Below are 19,906 nucleotides of genomic sequence, written 5' to 3' on the forward strand. Positions count from 1 at the left end.
TATAGTGTCTGGATATTTTCTTGCCTTTTGGGCTTTAGGATCATCACAAAATAAAGTGACTAATGGATTTTGGAGTCAAATAGACCTAGGTTGGCTTTCTGCTGTGTCATTCACCACCTCTCTGACCTTAAGGGAAATTCTTTAATCTCTTTAAGCCTTGTTTTGCTTATCTGTAAAATGGAGATTACAACAGTACCTACTGTCGGTTCCTCCCTGCTTCTGACCCGCAGATAAGGGAGGAGACACGATGGGATATCGAAGATCTGAAAGGACCAGCCAGGGGACTCGAGGCTTAACAGCGCAAGAGTAATGCCGAAAAGGCACTTCTCATATTTATTGAGCAAATAAACTTAAAATGAACTTTAAACATCGTTATCTGGCCTTGAGTCTAGCCCAAGGACGCGATGCTTCTCAAGGATACTGAAACCATGAAGGCGGCCCCGAGCCGTGGGAACTGTTTTGGTTCTCATCATTCTGTTTTTGATCACACATCAAGAGTTGTGGGAAAAACAATCAAGTCATATGTATTTGTACATTTGATTTCTATATTACTTGATTTATGTATTAATCCCATTAATCCCACATCTACCATATAGGATTATTATAAGAAATAAGGACAGTAAAGGGTTTAGCACAGTGGCTTGCACATAATTAGTTAATACCTGTTATCATTAACCCAATTGTCTATACTCTTCTTGTAATTATTCTAACCGGTTTGATGCATGTTCATTTTTCTCTTTTTTTTTTTTGTCCTAGAATTTGAAATTTGAAATTATGACTTACTGGAGAACAGAGATTATTTTAGCAAAGGAAAATAGTATAATAAGAACCTTTGGGTTATTATATTAATACTAGACCACTTTATACCTGACAGAATGTTTCTGAAGAACATGACTGAGTGATGGAGAAATCATGTGAAAAAAAACATGTCTCTAAGGGAAAGGGCTGTAGTGGGAGTGTGTCTCTGTGTGTCAAGGGGCTGGCCTATTAAGAGTCTTTAGGAATATTTCAGAAATTCCCTTTCTTGATTGAGAATGACATTGCCACCTTTCCCAATTTTAAATGGCACAGTAGGAATATTTAGAACTCTTTAAAAGAACTTGTAATTCTCCACTGTATTGTATTATATGAAGCCTGTCTGAAAGCTCCCAACAGCATAGGAAGATTATTTTCATATGTTTGTACACTTGGCAGAACTTGAGATCAGATCAGAATCAAGCATGTGCATTTGCATATAGGCAAAGCGTGTGCCTCTTTCCCATGTAATTTTCACAAGGGAAAGGGGTATAATAATATTTACTTTTTTTGTAGAGCAAAGAGATAGAACCAATTAAGACTATAGTTCATTTTTTTTTTCTGAATATTTTCATTCTTGTCTGTTTCATATGCTGTGGAACGGGATCTGAATTATTCTTTATGTGGTGGTCTGAATGTCTCTTTTTAATAACCGATTCCTCAAATCCTACTTCAACCATATTTTTAGAGCAGGAGATATTCCTCATAAGAGAGCGAACGCTATGATTTAACGATTGATTAAATGAGGATGAGGCCGATGCTATGCCAGGGAAGCTCCCCCTGAGTTAGTCACCTGATTTCCTCCAAGAGAGGGAAGCTCATTTTCTTGATATAAAGGAGAGGGACACTCAGCCTAGAAAGAACAGCTGTACACACCTGACCAAGAGCAGCCTCAGAGTCGGAGCCAGAGTGTGTTGGGGAAGGGCAGCCCCTCAGACAGGGACCAGCCGCCTGGTTGGTGCCAAAATTCCTTCTCACCAGAAAGACTGATGGGGGCTCAGTCATCATCTGTTGACTGTATATTTAGTAAAGGGCTGCTATGGGGATAGTATAATGTGGGCATTGTAGGTAATAAAATGAGGCTTCTCTCCTCTTGAGAAGCTTATACCGCAGTGGAGGAGGAGACAAGGCACACATTATTGAAAAATAGGAACGGCCTGGTGACGATAGACCCTTGACAACAATGGCAGTGGGTAAACAAGGTATGATATGAATAATACAGAAGTTCATGAGTTTACAGGAGGTGGAGATCAGAGAAAGTTGGAGAGGTTAGGGAAGCCTTCATGGAGGAGGCAGAATCGAACTGAACCACACCTTGAAGAATACCTCTGAGTTGGAGAAGCAGAAAAAGTAGAAGAGGGCTTTGGGTTAGTCTGAAGCCGGTGGTGTGAGCAAGAGTTTTGAGGTAGTAGTGGGCATGACATGTAACTGTTAGTACCGTGGTACATGGGAGAGGGCGTTGGAAAGGTAGGTTGAATTCAGAATCTCTTGAATTGTCAGGCGAAGGAGTCTGGCTGTGTTTTAGGCGGCAAGGAACCACCGAAGTGAAGTGATTGACAGGGAGAATGATGTCACCTGGGTAGAAACTGTAATTTTTGAAGGCGGAGCTTCCTTTGAAGGCAGGACAGTGAATCTGCTTTTGAATGCATTGCGTTTGAGCTGATGAAGGACAGTCCCTATGGAGACAGCCGTTACTTAGTTGGGCATTTGGGTCTGGAAATGAGGTAAAAGGGCAGGGTATCCAGAGTAGATGTGGAAGGGGAGGGGATAATGGAACCTGTGAGGTAGGCTGTGGCCCCAAAGGGAGGCAAGTCAGAAAAGACGCAGGGGCTGCAGACAGACCCTTGGGTGCTCGCACTGTGAGGCGAGAAAAGGAAGCAGACAGTGAGAAACTGGGAGGTGTGGCAGTTGGGGCACCAAGAGGGGGAACTGTGAGACGGAGGGGAGTCAGGGGTGCCAGATGCTACAGAGTGGTCAAGGAAAAGGAGAGGAAAATCAGGAGCATGGGAGGTCAGTGGTGGGAGGGGTGTCTTGGTGCGATTTCTGGGGAGTGGAAGGGACAGAGCCAGCACATGGCCCGCCCAGGCACACATTTCAAAACTGGCCTTAAGTCCATATCATATGGGGATGCCTTATTCACTCTGATTATTTTATACCAGGTGGGTGTAAGCAGCTGCTCAGTGTAGGAGAGAGTGGGAGAGAAAGGGTGTGGTGATGGACAGGTGGTGGCTTACTCTGCTGATGATTCCAATCCAAAGAGGCCCGTCAGAGGCAAGACTGGGGAGCGTGGTGGAATCAAGTTCTCTCCTCTGGGACTTCAGGGTTCCTCTAGGCTCTGTTTCAGCCATGAGCTGCTCTTAACAATATTGGGTTGCTGTCTTCAAGAGTGAAATGTGGGGAGTGGATCAAGACCAGCAAGTTCAGGTTACAGCCCGAGGCACCACCTCCTTTGCTCCAGCACCTGACACGCTGCCTGACACGTGGAAGATGCTCATTTTATGTTTGCTGAATGAATGAATCAGCCTGTGCCCACCCAGGCTGAGCAAGCCTTGCAGTGTGGGGGCTGTATTTTGTTTTCTGAGTCAAGAGGCCAAGGAGGCGGATGGAGGGGTGTGCTTCTGTCGGTTGTTCTCACCCATAGACACTGCTGCATCCTCCACTTACTCCCATCAGTCAGAGGTGGAGCTCTGCAGCGTCGTCCTGTGGTACTTTGCCTTGGCTGGAAGCAAGGCTGGACCCCAGGGTGGGAGTTGAGGTGTACGTTGATGGAGCAGGGGTCCTTTCCTATCTGGGGCTAAACATTGAAGCTCCAAACTGACTTTCCCAGGAAGGGTTAATGTCTATTGGTTAAATATGTTTGACCCTTGTCCGGGCTGAAAAGTGGCCTTACCTTATGGTGAAGAGAGGATTGAAGTGATAAAACTAGAATTTTTATGATACTAGATACACTGAAAGCAAATAAAAATGCTGTCCAAAAATGCTGTCCATGCACCCAATCCCATGCATCTTGCCTACCCTCCACAGCCCAGGCACTCATGTTCCACGCTGCTGTTCCACGCCGCTGTTCCACTCTGCTCCTGTCCTCCAGTACCATCTCTTTCAGAGGGATCTCACTGATTCTGCCTTTTTCCTGCCTTCCTCCAGCCAGAGGGATCGTCTCCCCTCGCGGTTCTCCCGCAGTGCTCTCTGGGCTGCACACTACCTTCTGCCTTGGACGAGAGCCCTTCATGAGACACTCTTTTCTTCTCGTCTTAAGCTCTAGAGGCTGCGACTGTGTCTAATTTATCCTTGAGTCTCAGAATCCCTGAGAACAATGCCTGGCACATTAAAAGGGTTTAGTGAGTATGTGTTAAGTGGGTTTATGAACTAATCAGTAAGTAAACAAACCCCTGTCTCTCCCAGCTCCCAAGGTCTTTGGGTTCTTTACTCTTAATACTTTTCTTTTCCCCCACTTGTCTTTCTGACCTAGTCTCAGGCGCTTATCCTTTCCTGCCCCTCTGTCTACCCAACACCCACAGAAGCCATCCCTGGGCTGCACTTCTGCAGTCAGCTTTGAGAAACACACAGCTGCCAGATATGTGCTATTTGCTGTGTGTCACTCTGGCCACAGCTGAAATGTATTTAACATGGATATGGTGCTTATTGTGTGGTGGGCACTGTTCTAAAAGCTTTGCACATACTAACTCAATCTTCGTAGCAGCTCTGTGGGACAGCTCATGCAGTCTTAGAAATCTAACACTCTGGGACACTCTCAGGCTCAAGGGCATGCCTCAGCTCTCCAAGGTCCAAGATCATCATGCCTCTGACCAGGCTCTTAGGAAAATATTATTTGGCATATCCAGTAGGTTAATAGAGGCCACACACTGTAAGCAATCCTGACTTTGTTATCAGGAGATTCAGCTCTGCTCGTTCCTAGCTCTGCACTTGGACAAATCCCTCACCCTCTGGGCCTCAGACAGTAGAATGGGCCTCACAGTCTTGCAGTGAAAATGCAGTGAGATCACATGACCACGGTTGGCACCCAGGCAATATTGAGTTGTCATAAATGAATGGTTTAAAAAACATTTTTAAGCAAAATTTGCACCTCTATAGTTAGCTGATGGAGTGTTAGAGCTGTGGTGTTTCACAGGCATAGGCTCGAGAAGTGCTGGTTCTAGGGATGGACATTACATAAGCATGTGAAGTTCTGTCTTCACCCAGGTGAGGGGTGTAAGGCATTGCGGAAGCCAGCAGACTCCCAAGATGTCTGCATTGCCATAATGCTCCTCTGCTCTGTTGTGAACTTGCACATGGTCTCCTGCCAACTTTTTTCTTAAGAACTCACTCCCAAATCCTTTCTGCATTATGTTCCTTAGAGCGTTGCTTTGCATAAGAGTCTATTTCTTGGAAAAGCTCAACAGGGGAAAAATAGAACAAAGGGGGCTATGATAGCTTAAGTGTAAGCTATCTGAGTCTACTGGCAGGGTAGGGGGAACTGAGGGAGTGCGCTGGTGGGGGAGGCACATGCTTTTTGGATGAGGCTAGATTTGCAGACTCCTCAGCAATGGGTTAAAATCTCATACAAAGCTGGCTCAAGGCCTGACAAGTATGAGAAGAGCTTTGTGAATGAGGGGAGTAGGCTAAGTGCTTCTCCTTCTTTGCCACACATGTATGTCCATCTTAGTACCAACTCCCATGGTCTGCCTGGTCCAGGGTGGTGTGGCCAGCTTGTTCATTTGCTTTTGAATAGGGGGCTGGAGGGACCCTCTACCGGTTGCCTTTCCTCCTGCTTGTACTTTAGATGGTGTCCTGGGGCACAGGGGCTGCAGAGTGAAGGCTTTGACATTGAACTGTGTGCAAAGGATTAATAATCCAAGAAAGCTTTTCACTTGGGTGTCTCGTCTGCAGGTCACTGCTTGCAGAAAAACATGTAGAACGTTTGGCTGTATCCCAGTAAGCTGTGCGTTGTGTGTATGTGTTTACCTTGTGCCAAGTGTGTGGGGCTGCACTTGCCTACGTCTGGGAGAGGGTAGTTGTCTTGTAGTGAAATCTGGAGCTTTGACCTCAACAAAGGCCCTTAGGGAAGTAGAGGACTGGTGGCAAGAGGTCACCATAGGGATGTCTAGGCCTTGAAGTGTGATACCTGTGCTCACGGCGATGTGCTCACAAGTACCAGTAGATGGTGCTCTGATAACAGGAAAATGCTGCTACGGTCCCTCCTGGGCTGGAAAGGGATTTTCAGAAACCTGTTTGCAATCAAAGTTAAGACCAATTGCTGATTTTATACGTTTCCATTTGTGGGTCTTTAAGAGGACAGTGGAACTAGGGACACTGGAGGCAGAATGCTCCCAAGTTCCCTTATGAAGACCATTACAGCAATGACCAGATTTTGTTTTTTTCTAAGGATCGTGGGGGATCTTGAGGGCAATAGATGTGCTCCCAGCTGAGTGCCTTCCCAGCAAGGTCCCAGGAGCCTTTGGCTACTGTTCAAATTCAATTTGAGGCTGGTAAGCACAGCATTCCAGCAGGCTTATGTGATTGTATAGTTCCTTTTTTTGACAATGAATGATTAGAACTACACTATTATTGCCCATAGCCTGGTACTAGAAAGAGCCATAAAGTGGAAGTCAGAAGATCTGTTAGAAGTCCAAAATCTGCTTCTGATCAGATATGGGCAAACTACTTAACGTTTCTGAAATCTGCTGATTTCAGAAACTTCTGAGTCTCTGAAATTCTGCTGATTTGGGGTCATAATACATGAGTTACTAGGCTGACCACAGAGGTTTGGAGCGAGGTTTATGTAAAATGATAACTGATAAACACATATTATTCAACCCTTAAAATTGTAGCCTCTGAGGGCTGAGAGGCTGGGGGCATTGGAGAGCATTAAAGAAGTTTGCAGATATCAAAGGTCTCAAGGGCTGTGACAGCTAGGTGGGGGCAATATGAGAGTGTACCTTCCCTCCCAGCACTATTGCCCTTAGGCCAGGTCCATTCCCAAAGCTATTCATGCTATCATGCTGCATCCTCCAACAATTCCCAGTCCCTAAGTCCCCTACAGAGGTGCTCACAAAAGTATATTCTACATTATTTCAAACCCATGTGTTTGTGATCTCTCTCAGAAAACAGGTAGGTAAGCCTCAACTCCAGTGAGTCCTTACATTTCCATGTATCATATCCTATCTTGGGGATTCAAGATCTAAAGAATTACAGCAACCATAGAGAGCCCAGGACATTTTAGAGAGAGGAAAGGAAACTAGTATTACATCTCTGCTGAGTGGGTGATATTGAAGACACAAGTCAAGTGTTCCTGATCTTCTAGGAACCTCTTCTAGAGGTAAAAGTTTGGTGAGCTCTGCTTTTCCTGAGCAGTAGCAAATAGGCATGCCACCCTCCAGCCTGCGAAGACCAAGACATGAACGAAGGAAAGGGGTGAAGTTCTCGTATGAGAATGAGGTCCCTCAAGCATTCTAGTCAGTAAGGCTATAGAATCTAACTTAATGCAGGAAGAGGGTACTATTCTTGAAATGATCTGTTTTGTTCATTACTGTACCTTGGTACCTAAAACAGTGCTTGGTACTCAAATATATTTGTCAAAGGAGTGATTTGAATGAATTTTGTGCTATGGATTATGGTCCTGCCTGAGAGCATGGATCTGATCATGATTTCTGAAAGCCCTTTCTAATCCTATATAATTTACAAGGTTACTGAGCCACTTGTGACTGGTTCTAAATGACTAACAGGCTGGTGGGACTCAACGTTCATAGCACCACTTTCACTTCTGACTTGGTATTCAGACAGAAAAGGACCCTCCAGTTAAAGTAGATAGAAGGACAGAGTCAGACATAATGTGAATTCAAAATACTAGTCAGAGCTGACTCACTTTGAATAGCAATTTCAAGGCCTGAGATGGACTTCCCTGAATCAAAAGGTCACCAGGCTATCCCCAAGGGCAGCAATGCCAGCCGGCAGGGTGGGTCATGCTGAGACCATTCCTTTGGTTTTCTGGTACCCAGAGAATTGCCCTCCACACATACACATACATCCTCACACTGTAGACCTATGTCAGTACTCACATGGCCTTGCACATGCAGACTACATACCAGTAGGAACACACATGCCTCTCACTCAGATAGCACCTTCCTTCCCCCCAGCTAGGCTCACACACAGAGACGCTGCCTTTAACACTCATGAAGCCACCCTCACCCATGACTTCCAACCTCTGGGCTTGGTCAGTCTCTTGCTTTCCTCAGCCCCCCACCCCCTTCTGTTCCGTTGCTCACGTGGGGAGGATTTGGACGGGACTCTGTGCTGAGGCCAAGACAGCAAAAAGCAGAGGAAGCTGTGCCCCAGCTGGTGTGGACATGGGAGTGGGTGACTGGTACCTTTCCTTAGTTCAGACCACTGAGGCACCCCTGGGGAAGGGCTTGGTTGCTAAACCTAGGGAATTCTCTCCAGGGACTGGAGTCCGCCTTTCCCATTATTGCAGCTTAGATACTAGTTCTGTTTTTTTCATTAATGGGGTGGCTTTGATGAAGTGAGTGAAGCTGATGTGGGTAAAGCATAGGGGTGGGAGGATCCCTCTGATTAAGATCTTGAGAACAGTAGTTTTCAAGGTCCCCATCTAGAGCCCCAGTATCTGGACCACACTTCCAGAAATGCACGCGCAAGGCTCTGCTAGAGCCCAACCTAAAAGGCTACTGCAGACTGTCCCCTTTGGAGAGGGATGGCAGAAGTTCCCCTGGGAGCAGGCACCAAATACTAGAGTGCGAAGCCCCCAGAAGTCCTAGCGTCCGTCTTGAGGCCTCTAGGCTGCTAAGTGGGCAGATGGGTAGAGGGTGCTGCCTTCTCTGCGGAAATTCCTGGGCAGCGTTCGCGCAGCCTGGGAAGTGCGGTGGAGCGGCTTCGCGGCTCTGGGGCGCCGAAGCTTCCACTCCGCTTCGGCGGTGGTGGCGGGGTCCGGCCCGCACCCGGCCCAGCGCCGGGCGCCTCTGGGGGCGGGGACGGCTGGGGCGGGCGAGTGCGCGTGCGTGTGCGCCCCCGCGGCCTCGGCTCTATTGCGGAGACTCCGCCGCGCCGCCAGCTGCGCCCGCCTCTCTCCTCTAGGCTTTACATGGGAAAAGGCGACTCTTTCCCGGACCTTGGCAGAGGTGGTCCGCTCCCCTAAGGCTAAATCAATCAATACACCAAACCAGCATCGCACCCAGGAACCTCCCGCGGCGCCGGGCCGGGGGCCTTCCGGCTCCATCCCCGCCCCTGTCCCCGGCGGCCTCGCCCCCGCCTCTCCGGGCAGCCGGTGCGCTCCACGCCGAGCCTCTGCGCTCCGCTAGCTGGCTCCCCCCGCCCCTCCTACGCGGCTTCTCAAATGCTTCCTGGAGGGAGGCTGCCAGGGTGGAGGAGGAAGACCCAGTCGTTAGAGGGGAAGTTCGCCGCTCGGACAAGTCCCGGGGCAGGCCACCGCTAGGCTCGGCTGCAACCTGTTCCTCCCTCGCCCCAGCGCCCGGCCGCCCGCCCGCTCCCGCCCTCTTCCTGGCGCAGCCGCGGATCGCTGTTGCATGCTGATCCCGGGAGGCGGCGGCGGCAGCGGCGAGCGCTCTGGGAGGATGCTGGCACTCGGGCTTCGCTGCTCCCTGGATGCTGCTCAACTTCTATCCCAAGCGCAGGAGCTCTGAAGTCATTGGCCCCTCTCTGGTTGGATCGACTTCTTATTTTGATATTTTGGGCGTTGCGGTTTACGCAGGAACCTCAACACCGCTCTTCCCCCCTCCCTCTCTGTCTCTCAACCTTTGGATGCGTCTGTGCTGGCAGATTTAAAGACCCAAGTCTTGGCTGTGGAATTTCTTAGATGGACTTGCTGGGGCTGGTGTTCTATCGCATGTCACCATAGCCCTTCCTTGTCTTTTTTTTTTTTTTAAGTTCTTTTGTTTTCACCCATCCCCTCCCCCAATAAATCACCAAACTGTTACCTAGCGAGCCGATGCCTGCCTCTCTCCCAGAACTGGGGTGGTGCGTCTGCCAGAAGAGGATCTATGTTGGAAGCGCAGCCTACTCCACCCCTCTCCTCTCCAGTCCCTGAATGCCACCACACACTGGCATTTTGAAAAAAAATATTGCCTCCGAAATTGAGCACCCCCAAGCCCTCCCCCCTTTTTTCCTCCTTGAGGAATGGAGCTCCGCAGAGGTTGTGTTTAGACTCAACAGTTCCGAGCGGCGGGGTTGCGGCTGCTCCTCTCCGAAGAGCTCGCGAGGCTCCCCAGAGGCGGTGGTCCCAGTGCCCGTGTGGATGCGGCTCTGAGTCTCCGTGTGTCTTTCTGCTTGTTGCTGCTGCGTGCGGGTGTTCGGCCGCGATCACCTTTGTGTGTCTTCTGTCTGTTTAAACTTCAGGATGGCTCGCTTCGGGGAGGCGGTGGTCGGCAGGCCAGGGTCGGGCGATGGAGACTCGGACCAGAGCAGGAACCGGCAAGGGACCCCCGTGCCGGCCTCGGGGCCGGCGGCAGCCTACAAGCAGTCGAAAGCGCAACGGGCGCGGACTATGGCTTTGTACAACCCGATTCCAGTCCGGCAGAACTGTTTCACCGTCAACAGATCTCTGTTCATCTTCGGAGAAGATAACATTGTCAGGAAATATGCCAAGAAGCTCATCGATTGGCCATATCCTTTCTTGCCCACCGTCACTGCCCTCTCGCCCTTTGCATTGCTTCGGGTGAGGGGGGATACCTAGCATGGCATTTATCCCCTGTCCCCTTCCTGGTGCCAATTTGCCCCTTTGCTGAAGTGCACTCTTTACTTCAGTGCATCCAAGGGGCAGGCTTGGTGCCATAGAAATCAGTGGGCACTAGTGCTGTTCAAGGTAAGACTTTTTAGTTTTTGATTTTCCTAGGTGGAAATCTCTAGCATCTCTGGGTGCCTGGTGTTGTGGTGGTTTCTGCCCCATCCCGGGCTGGGCTTTGTCTGATTTTCAGGTCCCCCAGTCACTTCACACAGAATGGGTTGCCCCTAATCTCAGGGCTTTCTTTCATACTCAGTCCCCCTTCTCCTCCCTCGACTGGGAGACATCCCCACCGGCTGGGAGACACCTGCATGATCTGCCTGTAGGAAAGTCAACGCTCCATGTGGAGATTTATCAGTTCAGAAGCTTCAAGAGTTCTGTGCCAAAACCCCTGTAGACAGATAGACAAATGGATAAATAAAATAGGCATTTGCTTAGGGCCCCAGCTAACTCTGGGGACTGAGTTTAAGTTCCACTGAAAGTGGAGTGAATGAGTGTGTCAGGGGAGGCAATCTCTAATGACAGCCCAGATAGCTCAGGGTTGGAGTTCTCTTCTCAGCCAAGGAAAAGTAGTTCAACAGGGCCCATCCTTTCCTTAATCCTGGGTGGGTGGGGTACTCCTGCCTCTTAATGCTTAAGCCAGCTGAATGTTCTTCCAGTGACCACGGTCCAGGCAGATCTGCTAGGCCTGAATTCGCCAGCTGAGGGCTGCCTCAGCTGAGCCCAGAGGTGTGCAAGCAGGCTGTCTCTCTCCCTAGCTCCAAGGGAACTGCCCTCCACACAGAGCCAGTGGGGGTGGCTCTGGTGGTGGTGTCAGAGTGAATGGGCCTAGAAGGAGCTTTTTTGTAGGTTAAACCAAGTGCACCAAATGCAGGATGCTGATTAGGCATCTCACTGACTTGTTCTTCACTAAGAATCTGGGTGTCTGACAAGGTCTTTAGGAATTGGGAGCTGGTGGGGGTGGTGAGGACAATTAGTAGGGAACAAGCCCATGGGGGTGGTGATAAATATGGGGGTAGGCTTGGAGACATGGGACTTTGATGCTTGTGGGGAGAGATTTCTAGAGAAGGGTGCACCTGCAAAGCAGGCCCCTCCTCTAGCCTCCCTCCTCCCCACCCCCACTCTCTAGGTGTGCAGCAGAGACAGCTGGAGCCGTGTTGGGTCTCTCATATCAGTGAGGCACATGGCTTACTTCCCCCTGGGGCCTGGGCATCTCCCTACCACCCCCACCCTGGTTTCTGGCCTTCCCCTCCGGCCTCCCTAGTTCCCGGCCTCAGCAGCACCAGGATTGGCTGGCGCACGGCGCTTCTAGGCAGCACCCCTCATTAGAAACGAAGGAGCATCTCTAAGCAGATATTCTTCCTGCTGCTCTCATCCTCCCACAACCACCCCTGGCTGGGCTTCCTCCCTCCTTCTCCTTGCAGCTCCTCCCCCTCCCACCCCCACAGAGTGATGGGAGGGGGGTGTACTGTGCCTGAGTCAAGCATGTCTAGATGGGGGTACTGGAGAGGGGACAGTCCGGCCCTGCAGTCCCGCCTGCTGGTGCGCTGCACGAAGCGGACAGATCTCATTGTGTAGCGTGCTGCGGCTGCAAACACTCCTCTAATCAGGTCTCTACTGATTTCCCCAGCAGCCCCACAGTTCTCTAAAATCTCCCACCCTCCAGATGCTGCTTTACTTCGCCTCTCTCTTAGGGTCGTGTTTCCTCAGGCAGGCGCCCTCCAGCTTCCTTGCTGTAGACAAAGCCTACCAGCCACCCTGCATGTGGCAAAGTGTGCCAGCAGCCATCATTGGCACCTCGGACAGCGCCACCGAAACTCCCAGGCAGCCAGGGTTCCACAGGCACCCGGGTTCAGCACCCTGGGCACTTCCTGCTGGGCCTGGGCTCCCGGGTTTGACAACTAAGCATGTTTCCTACCCCACAAGGTCTCGGCTTTTCACATTTTCTCTTCTGCAGCAAAGACACCGCCTTTCTATCAGGCATTGCCAGTGCAAGCTGCGACTGTGGTTTTACTCCGCCCTTTCCTTTTCTTTGGTCAGGACAAACCAGAGAGAGTCAAAGGAGGGCCTAGGGAGTTGATTTCAGCAGCGTTCTTGGCGTTTTGGCAGAAAGCCCCGACCCATTCAAAGGTCCCTGCTAGCTCCGTAGTTGTTTCTCAGTGGTTTTGCAGCACTTAGACTGTTGTAACAGGGTTCAGGCTACATCTGCTAAGGTGTGTACAGGAGCCCTGTTGGAAAATTTAAAATACACCCTGTTTGCTTTTTTCTCATGGCTCTACAATGTAATTAATATATATGTTCCCTCTGCTGGTGACCATGTGGAAACATTGTGCTTCTGTGGGTTCTGCGTTTTTTTCCAGTACGGCATCTAAGTTCCTAGCCTAGCTTCCCTTTCTTTCTAAACATCCAGCTTCCTGAAATATCTTGCTTCTTACTGGGAGTCAGTGTGAGCAGTGCTTAACAGTAAGGCTTTGGAGCAAGGCTGTTTGGGTTCAGATTCCAGTTTCTTCATCAGCTCTGTGACCTTGAAAAGTTACTTCATTACTCTGCAACTCAGTTTCCTTGTCTGTAAAATGAGGATGCTAATAATGAGCTACTGGGAGAATTCAATGAGTTACTATATTTCATGTTCCTAGAATACTGCCTAATTGCCCAGTAAACACTAGCTGTTGCTATTAATAGGGTCCTTCAGAAATTTCAGTGTACCTGAAGGAAGGCAGGTCTTAGTTGTACATGAACTAAATCTTCTACAGTTTTGCTTCTCAAAGAGAGCAAGGAGTGCCGTCTGAATCACCTGGGAGACGGTTAAAAATTCAGAATCCTGAACCCCACTTCAGACTATGCTTGCTCCTCCCATCCATGATAGGACCAGGGTACTTAAAATGAAATATGAGCAACAGTGAAACAGACTGAACAAGTGTGAGAACAAGTGTCCCACACTTGTTCAGACTTACTGAATCAGGAGTACTTCTCTGTTCTCTCTGAGGACCAGGTTGTTCAGAATACATGTCAAGACCTGCTTTGGACTGACATTTGAACATGCTTCAGGATTTTGATTATTTGTGCACTATGCCTTATGGGAGTTAATACGTCTCTTATTGGCTAAAGAAAGCCACTGTCGGACTAGAAGGATAACGTGCCCTGCTGTCTGTGGTGTGCTGTGTTAGTGGTCTCCTAACACTCCATATTACTGCTCTTTAATCATATTAGCCTGAAAAGATCAGTTAGATAAAAGGAATCATTTAATTTACGCTTGCAGGATCCTCTACCTGGGTGTGTGTGGGGGTAACCATATCCAGTTATTAATAGGGAAGGTCTAGTTCTTAGGGGAAGAAATGCCCAAGATAACCCAGACTTGGCTTAAAAGATGGTGGCAACTCAACAGAGCACTCTGAATGTGTTTCGTTTTTCTTGGAAGCTACAATCCCATAGGGAGATAATTTTATTTTCTTATGGCATCTGTTCTGCAGTGGATACCATAACCTTTTTGAAAATGCTAATCGGATTTAAAATGTGATATTACATTTTAAATATTTCCTCCTTTTTCTTTTTTGTTCTTCTATTAGATCTAACAAAAGGGTTCTCTTCTTCTTAGGAAATCGGCTGCTCTGAATGTCATCCCATGTTCACTGTGCCATATGCTTACCAGCTCTAACCCTTCTGTGCCCAGGCCCAGTAACCTTGCGGACCTACAAGTTCCCTTAGCATTTGTGAGATGCCCCACACTTGTTTGCACTTTTCTAGGTCAGAGGATGAAGGAAAGAAATGGTATTCTGACTTGGAGACTCTGCCGTTGATGGACAGGGAGAGAATTTTTTCCCCACTGATAGTGTGGGTAAACTCAGCATGGGAGCACATATAAGTGGAAATGAACATGATTTAAAGTAGGAAGCTCATTATGATGAACATGTGGCCACTCATCCATGATTTCTTGTTGCAGAGAATGTCACTGTAGCCCCATAGGACTCTGGCTTTGGGTCAGAAGTTATGTGGTTTATTATGATGAATTTCCCTTTGTAAATTGTTCATTTATTTGGGGGGATTTTGGTGAGGGTTACTGAAAGCTTTAGTTCCCAAATCTCCCATACTCACATATACTTTTCTCCTGGTTGCCTATAAATACACCACACCTCGCGGGATAGTAGACTAATCCTGGCAAGAATATCAAGTTTGATGTAACTCTAATGGATCATGAGTCACAGTACCTCGATTAGGGCAGAGGGCGGCAGCTAACAAGGACGAAGTCTGTAATTATATCCTATGATCAGATAATGCAGAAAGGCTTCATGTCTCCTGCGTACCTGCACAGGGATGCGGACAGTGAAACAGATAGCGACTGACTGCAACTGGCACCAGGGCTGCAGGATGAAGGGCTTCATTTTCTGAGGCTCCCGGGACAATCTCCAAACTGCATGTTGGCTTTGCCCTTGGAATGAGGTGGGGGTAATGTTTCTTGCAGAAATCAGGCTGTGACCTGTTGTGGGGACCAGTTGTAATTGGGATGCAGCCCTGAAAGCGAGTTGGAGTGAAGGAGTTTGACAGAAATGAAATGACTTGACGATGGAGACAAAAATATCTTGGATGTGATAGTTTTGTCTGTTGGTTTGCATGTCATTATTTCCCTGCTTCCCTCCACTTGCTTTCCCTGCAATCGGTGCAATGCACACTATGAATTAAAGGAGGAGGAGGAAGAGGAGGATGAGGAGGAGAAGGAGGAGGAAGATAACAAGTACAAGCCTTCTTTTTATCTTCTGAAAGATCCAGAGTCTGGAATTATTAGCTCTGTCCCAAACTGCTTATCTCTTTTTAGCTGTTGCTGTATCAAATGCAGGTTTTTTTTCCCCTCCTCAAACTCTGCTGCCCCCTTCGCCCCCCTTCAGCAACCTCTGGTTTCTTTCTGTCTTTGTATTCTTAGTTAAAATAAAACGGAGTCAAGATTTTCTGAGCTACCAGAACTCTTGCAAACCCTTTGACTCCACGTGCTCCATCGGCCTTCTGCCCCGGGAGGGCTGCCCGGGAGGCTGCAGCTCTCCAGAGCCCCGCCCATCGGAGGTGACCGTGCTGATCTGATTTTGTTTATCACTGATCATGAACACGTGAAAGACGGAACCTAAACATGACTGTAATTAATACCCTTTTTTTTCCAAGGAGAGAGAGAGACCAGGCCCTTTGCATGACTTCCTCTTTCTGCCCAGTCCTGTCCCTTTCCATCTTTCTCTAATTTCTCCCTGTCTCATTTTTAGGTTCAGGCTTTGTGAATAATTCATTGTATGTGTGGGTTTTTCCTAGGATTTATCAGAAAAGGAAGGTTATTTGCCTTCCTCTTGGATATGAGCAAGGTTTCCTGCAGAGGGCCAGCTGCACAGATCAATTTTTTCCTCTAAGTCCTTTTTTTTTGCAGTAGAACTGGGACCCAAGAAGAAAGGTAGCTGGGGGAGAAAATAATCTCTGTAACATACTTTTTCTTGCTGTTTTTATACTGACTGCCTCCTACCCAGCCCTGTTACATTTGGGTGCCCCATAAATATGCAGCTCCTTCACTCCTCTATTCAGTGAACATGGGTAACCAGAAGATATTTATGTCCCCAAGTACTTGTCACCCTGAATCCTCTCATCATCCTAGGTCTTCACACTGATAAATGCTGAGCCATTGAGCTAAAAGGCAGGTTTCTGTAACTATTTCCTTTCAAATTTCAGTGTGAATTCACAGAGGAATTTGGAGGGGGAAGCAGGCACTGAAACTAATGTATAACAGCCACTACACACCCCCTACCACCCCTGTCCCACTACCCCCACCACCAAGTGGCTTCTAAAGTAGTCCCTTTCAAAGAAGGGTAAAAATGCCAGGGACCTGTCACAACACTGCCCTTCCCAAGCACCTTCAGAGAGAAGACCCTAGGTTTATAGTCGCATTTCCAGCATCCATCTTAATTAAGGACAGGAAGTATAGCTCAGGCTCTAGGCTCTTTTAACCTAGTGGTCTCCTAGCGTTAAGCCTGCTTCAGGGAGATGTCTTCCATGTCATTTTGCTCATGGATGCCACAATTATGTTAACTTAATTTTCCAATCCCTGCATTTTGGGCCATTCTTTGGCTATAAACCGGGTGAGACCCTATGTCACCATCTCTGGAAAGTGAGGAGCAGCCAGAAGCTGTGTCCTTAAGAGGGGGAAATTGGCCAGACTCAGGAGAACAGCTCTGCATGACTGGAAAGTGTCAGTTTCCCAAGGCATCCCCCACCCTACCACTGGCAGAGCAGCGGGTCCTTAGGAGCTTCTTTTCTTAATGTATTTTGAGTTCCAAATTTGTAGGACTAAGCATTTCCATTCTTAGCCCTCTTGAATATTAAAAGAAAAGAAAAGGCCTGTACTAGACCCATTTTGAAAGTGGTTAGCTCATCCCAGAGGCAGCTGGGCAGGGCTTGGGAATGTGACTCCATGTGAGGCTCCAGCTACAGGGTCTTGCTGTCCAGCCACTGAGGGACTTCGGGGAGAGGCCTTGCCGGCACCTGTGCCACATGTGGTCCTTTTGCCTGTGGGGGCTGCTTTGAAATCCCGTTGCAACTCTGCATAATTTGGAGGCTGTGTTTTTTGCTGCATTTGGTCCTGCTACATTCTTGCTGCATCTGGCCCCCGCCCCCAATCTCTGGAGAATTTGGAAAGCCTTTTTTAGATGTATGCCTTAGCTTTCCAAAGGCTTGTGTCATTAAAGCCAGGGATGGGGTATCTTTATGTCTTCCTCCTCGTCAGGGGAGGGATGAAGAGGATGTGGTTGACCAAGTGAGTAACAGGTTAGCAGGGAAAGGAAGAAATGCTCTGGGCAATGTCAGGAGCCAAGGCTTGCTGGTGATCAGACTCTGGCATCATTTTCATAGCCAGGATGCAGGGTACTGAGAATAGCCTCCTGGACCCAGAGAAGAGGCTCTGAGAACCAGTGTGAGGAGGAGAATTAGTCTCTACAAGTCTCTCTGAGCCTTCAGCTTGGCTATAGGTTTGAAGTTTTTCAAACTTTCAGTGCCTCGTTCACAATTTCCACACTGTTGTCTCATGGGGCTGGTCAGAGTCAAAAAGCATGAAATGGATTTTCAACAGTCACTCACTAATGTCCTGGCAGTTTCCAGCTGTATGCTGCTGGGAACTATTTTGCTTCTGTCAGTGACTGTTCCTTTCAGCAGGTGATTTCCATCAGCATCAAGGCTAATTTCTCATTTAGTTTCTTTGTGTTGAAGTCACATATACACACTCTGCCTGTTTGGACATCACTGTTCCCAAGCTTTAGTGTGTCTCAGAATCTCCTGAATATGGAGGAGATGCTTGGTAAAATACAGATTACTGGACTCCACTCCCAGAATTTCTGATTCAGTAGGTCTGAGGTAGGGCCTGAGAATTTGCATTTGTCGTATGTTCACAGGTGACATTGATGTTCTGGCCTGGGGACTCTACTTTGAGAACCGCTGCTCTACATGGTTTTGTGACCTGATTGGCTGTGCCTTTAAAGAAGGCCAGTCTTAACATAATTGCTGAGGAGATTCTCCATCCCAAATCTGTCTCATATACCAGCATGAAACCCTGCTGCTAACAGAAGCTTATTGTTTGGGTCCAGGTCGTGAGGCTTTCAGAATTCTCTCTCACAATGCAGATGATCTTGGGATGGGGACATAGTAGCTAATATATGACATTATCAATTTAGAGTTAGTTCTTATTCTTGCCTTTTAAAAGCAGGCTCTTTTGAGAACTGGCATAGGACAGGCTCCATTTCATTCCAGCACCTAGCACAAAGCCTGCTCCCAGTGAGCATTCAATAAACTTTTGTTGAATGATTTACTTAATTAGTTACTCTTGGTTAACAATCAGCATGAATGAAATGCCTATTATGTGCCTATTGTTGCACTGACCTGGACCTGTAGAACCAGATGTGACTCTAATGGAGGGAGAGGAAGTTTCTAGGAGTCAGGGCACTGGGTGGCTAGCAGGGAAATCGAAGAGTTGTGACATGGGAATTTGGAGGTTGTAAAAGCTTTATCTACTTCATGATCTTGCTAAAGATCACTTCAATTTCTGTATTACCCAACATGCCTATGAAAAAAAAGTACAGGCATTTGTTATCTGGAATTTTGTTATACAGAACTCTTTATTAATTGGCATCTGGAGATCTATAGCATAATAACAATTGAAATTTGTACCGAAGGCCCCTAGGCACCACAGAATGCCATAGTGCTTTCTGAATATCACCAATGATACATTATGTTCAAAATGGTTTGAATGCCATGTGCACTTAATTGTGTTCAGAGCTTTCGCGAATTATAATTCCTATTGATTTTATATAAAGTAGCTCTTTATCCCTTTTTTTGTTAAATTAACCAAAGCATTCTTCTCTAGCTATACATAACTGGAGAATAGCTGCATTGTTCTAGAAGTCAGTCCTTTCAGCTCTACAAATACTATAGGATCTGGAGATAAATCTTGGTACAACTGTTATGGTGTCAGGTGGTGGTTAGAACAAAGTCATTATTTTTGAAAAGGACTGATAGCGTGGCAGGCTTTAGATTTACTGGGCAAGTTCTCCAGTTAGTAAACTGGTATTACCTGTAACTGGATGTGTTTGTTTCTGTAGGCTAACACTGAAAATGAGCCACCAAGATTTCCAAGACAGCTTCCAATAGGCACCTTAACAAGAGGCTGACAGATGAAACCTTCCCTAATTTGGCTGAATTATCCAGCTTTTGTGCCTGAAGCTATTTCCATGTTCTTTTATACCCCCATCTCTTTTCTCCTTAATCAGGGTGGGGGGCTATTTGACTTGAAACTGTTCAGTTACAGGATGCTTGTCTTTAGATGCTGAGGCTATGGAACTTCAGAGTTGGAAATGACCTGAGTGGCCATCTGGATGATTCTTTTTGGAGTATTGAATCTGTTAGGTCCCTCCAATGCAGTGTTTGTTTGCTTTCTGTATTGGGATCATAGATCTTACTGAAGTCTGATCAATCTATGGATCCCTCTTTCCTGAAAAATACACATACAAATTTGTGTTCAATTTCAGGGGTTCCATGGATTACAGTTTTAAAACACTATGTCAGAAAACTCTCATGCTTGGAGATGTTAGGGTATCAGGACCAGTGACTCCGAAGACAACCTCATAGCCTTTACATATAAGTGGGACAGGAACTCCATGGGCAGGAGCTACAGAGAAGGTTTTGTACTAGTGGGTCAGCCAGAGGCTATGGAACACAAAGCTTCAAACCAAAGAACATTAAGTCAGTACAGGAATCTATCTATGTCACCCTGGTAGATGGCCATCAAGCTTCCAGAGACAGGGTGCTCTTCCGTTTTTGAGAACTTAAGGTGTAGGAAGTTGAAGTCATTAT

At 47.6% G+C, this 19,906-nt stretch overlaps 1 protein-coding gene across 10 annotated transcripts in view; it reads left to right on the forward strand.

Moving 5' to 3' along the window:
• The window catches only part of CACNA1E (calcium voltage-gated channel subunit alpha1 E), a 454,989-nt gene that overhangs the window by 148,087 nt on the left and 286,996 nt on the right, over positions 1–19,906 (forward strand). For 9 of the 10 annotated variants that reach the window (XM_057507926.1, XM_057507931.1, XM_057507925.1 and 6 more), the window contains exon 3: positions 10,159–10,424. In XM_057507926.1, coding sequence (XP_057363909.1) covers positions 10,159–10,424 — 266 coding nt within the window. Of the gene's footprint in view, positions 1–8,891; positions 9,466–10,158; positions 10,425–19,906 lie in introns of those variants that run through there. The other variant, XM_057507932.1, reaches the window with a different exon arrangement.

This window comes from Manis pentadactyla, chromosome 9 (assembly GCF_030020395.1).
Source record: "Manis pentadactyla isolate mManPen7 chromosome 9, mManPen7.hap1, whole genome shotgun sequence".
In the NCBI taxonomy this organism is placed as follows: Eukaryota; Metazoa; Chordata; class Mammalia; order Pholidota; family Manidae; genus Manis; species Manis pentadactyla.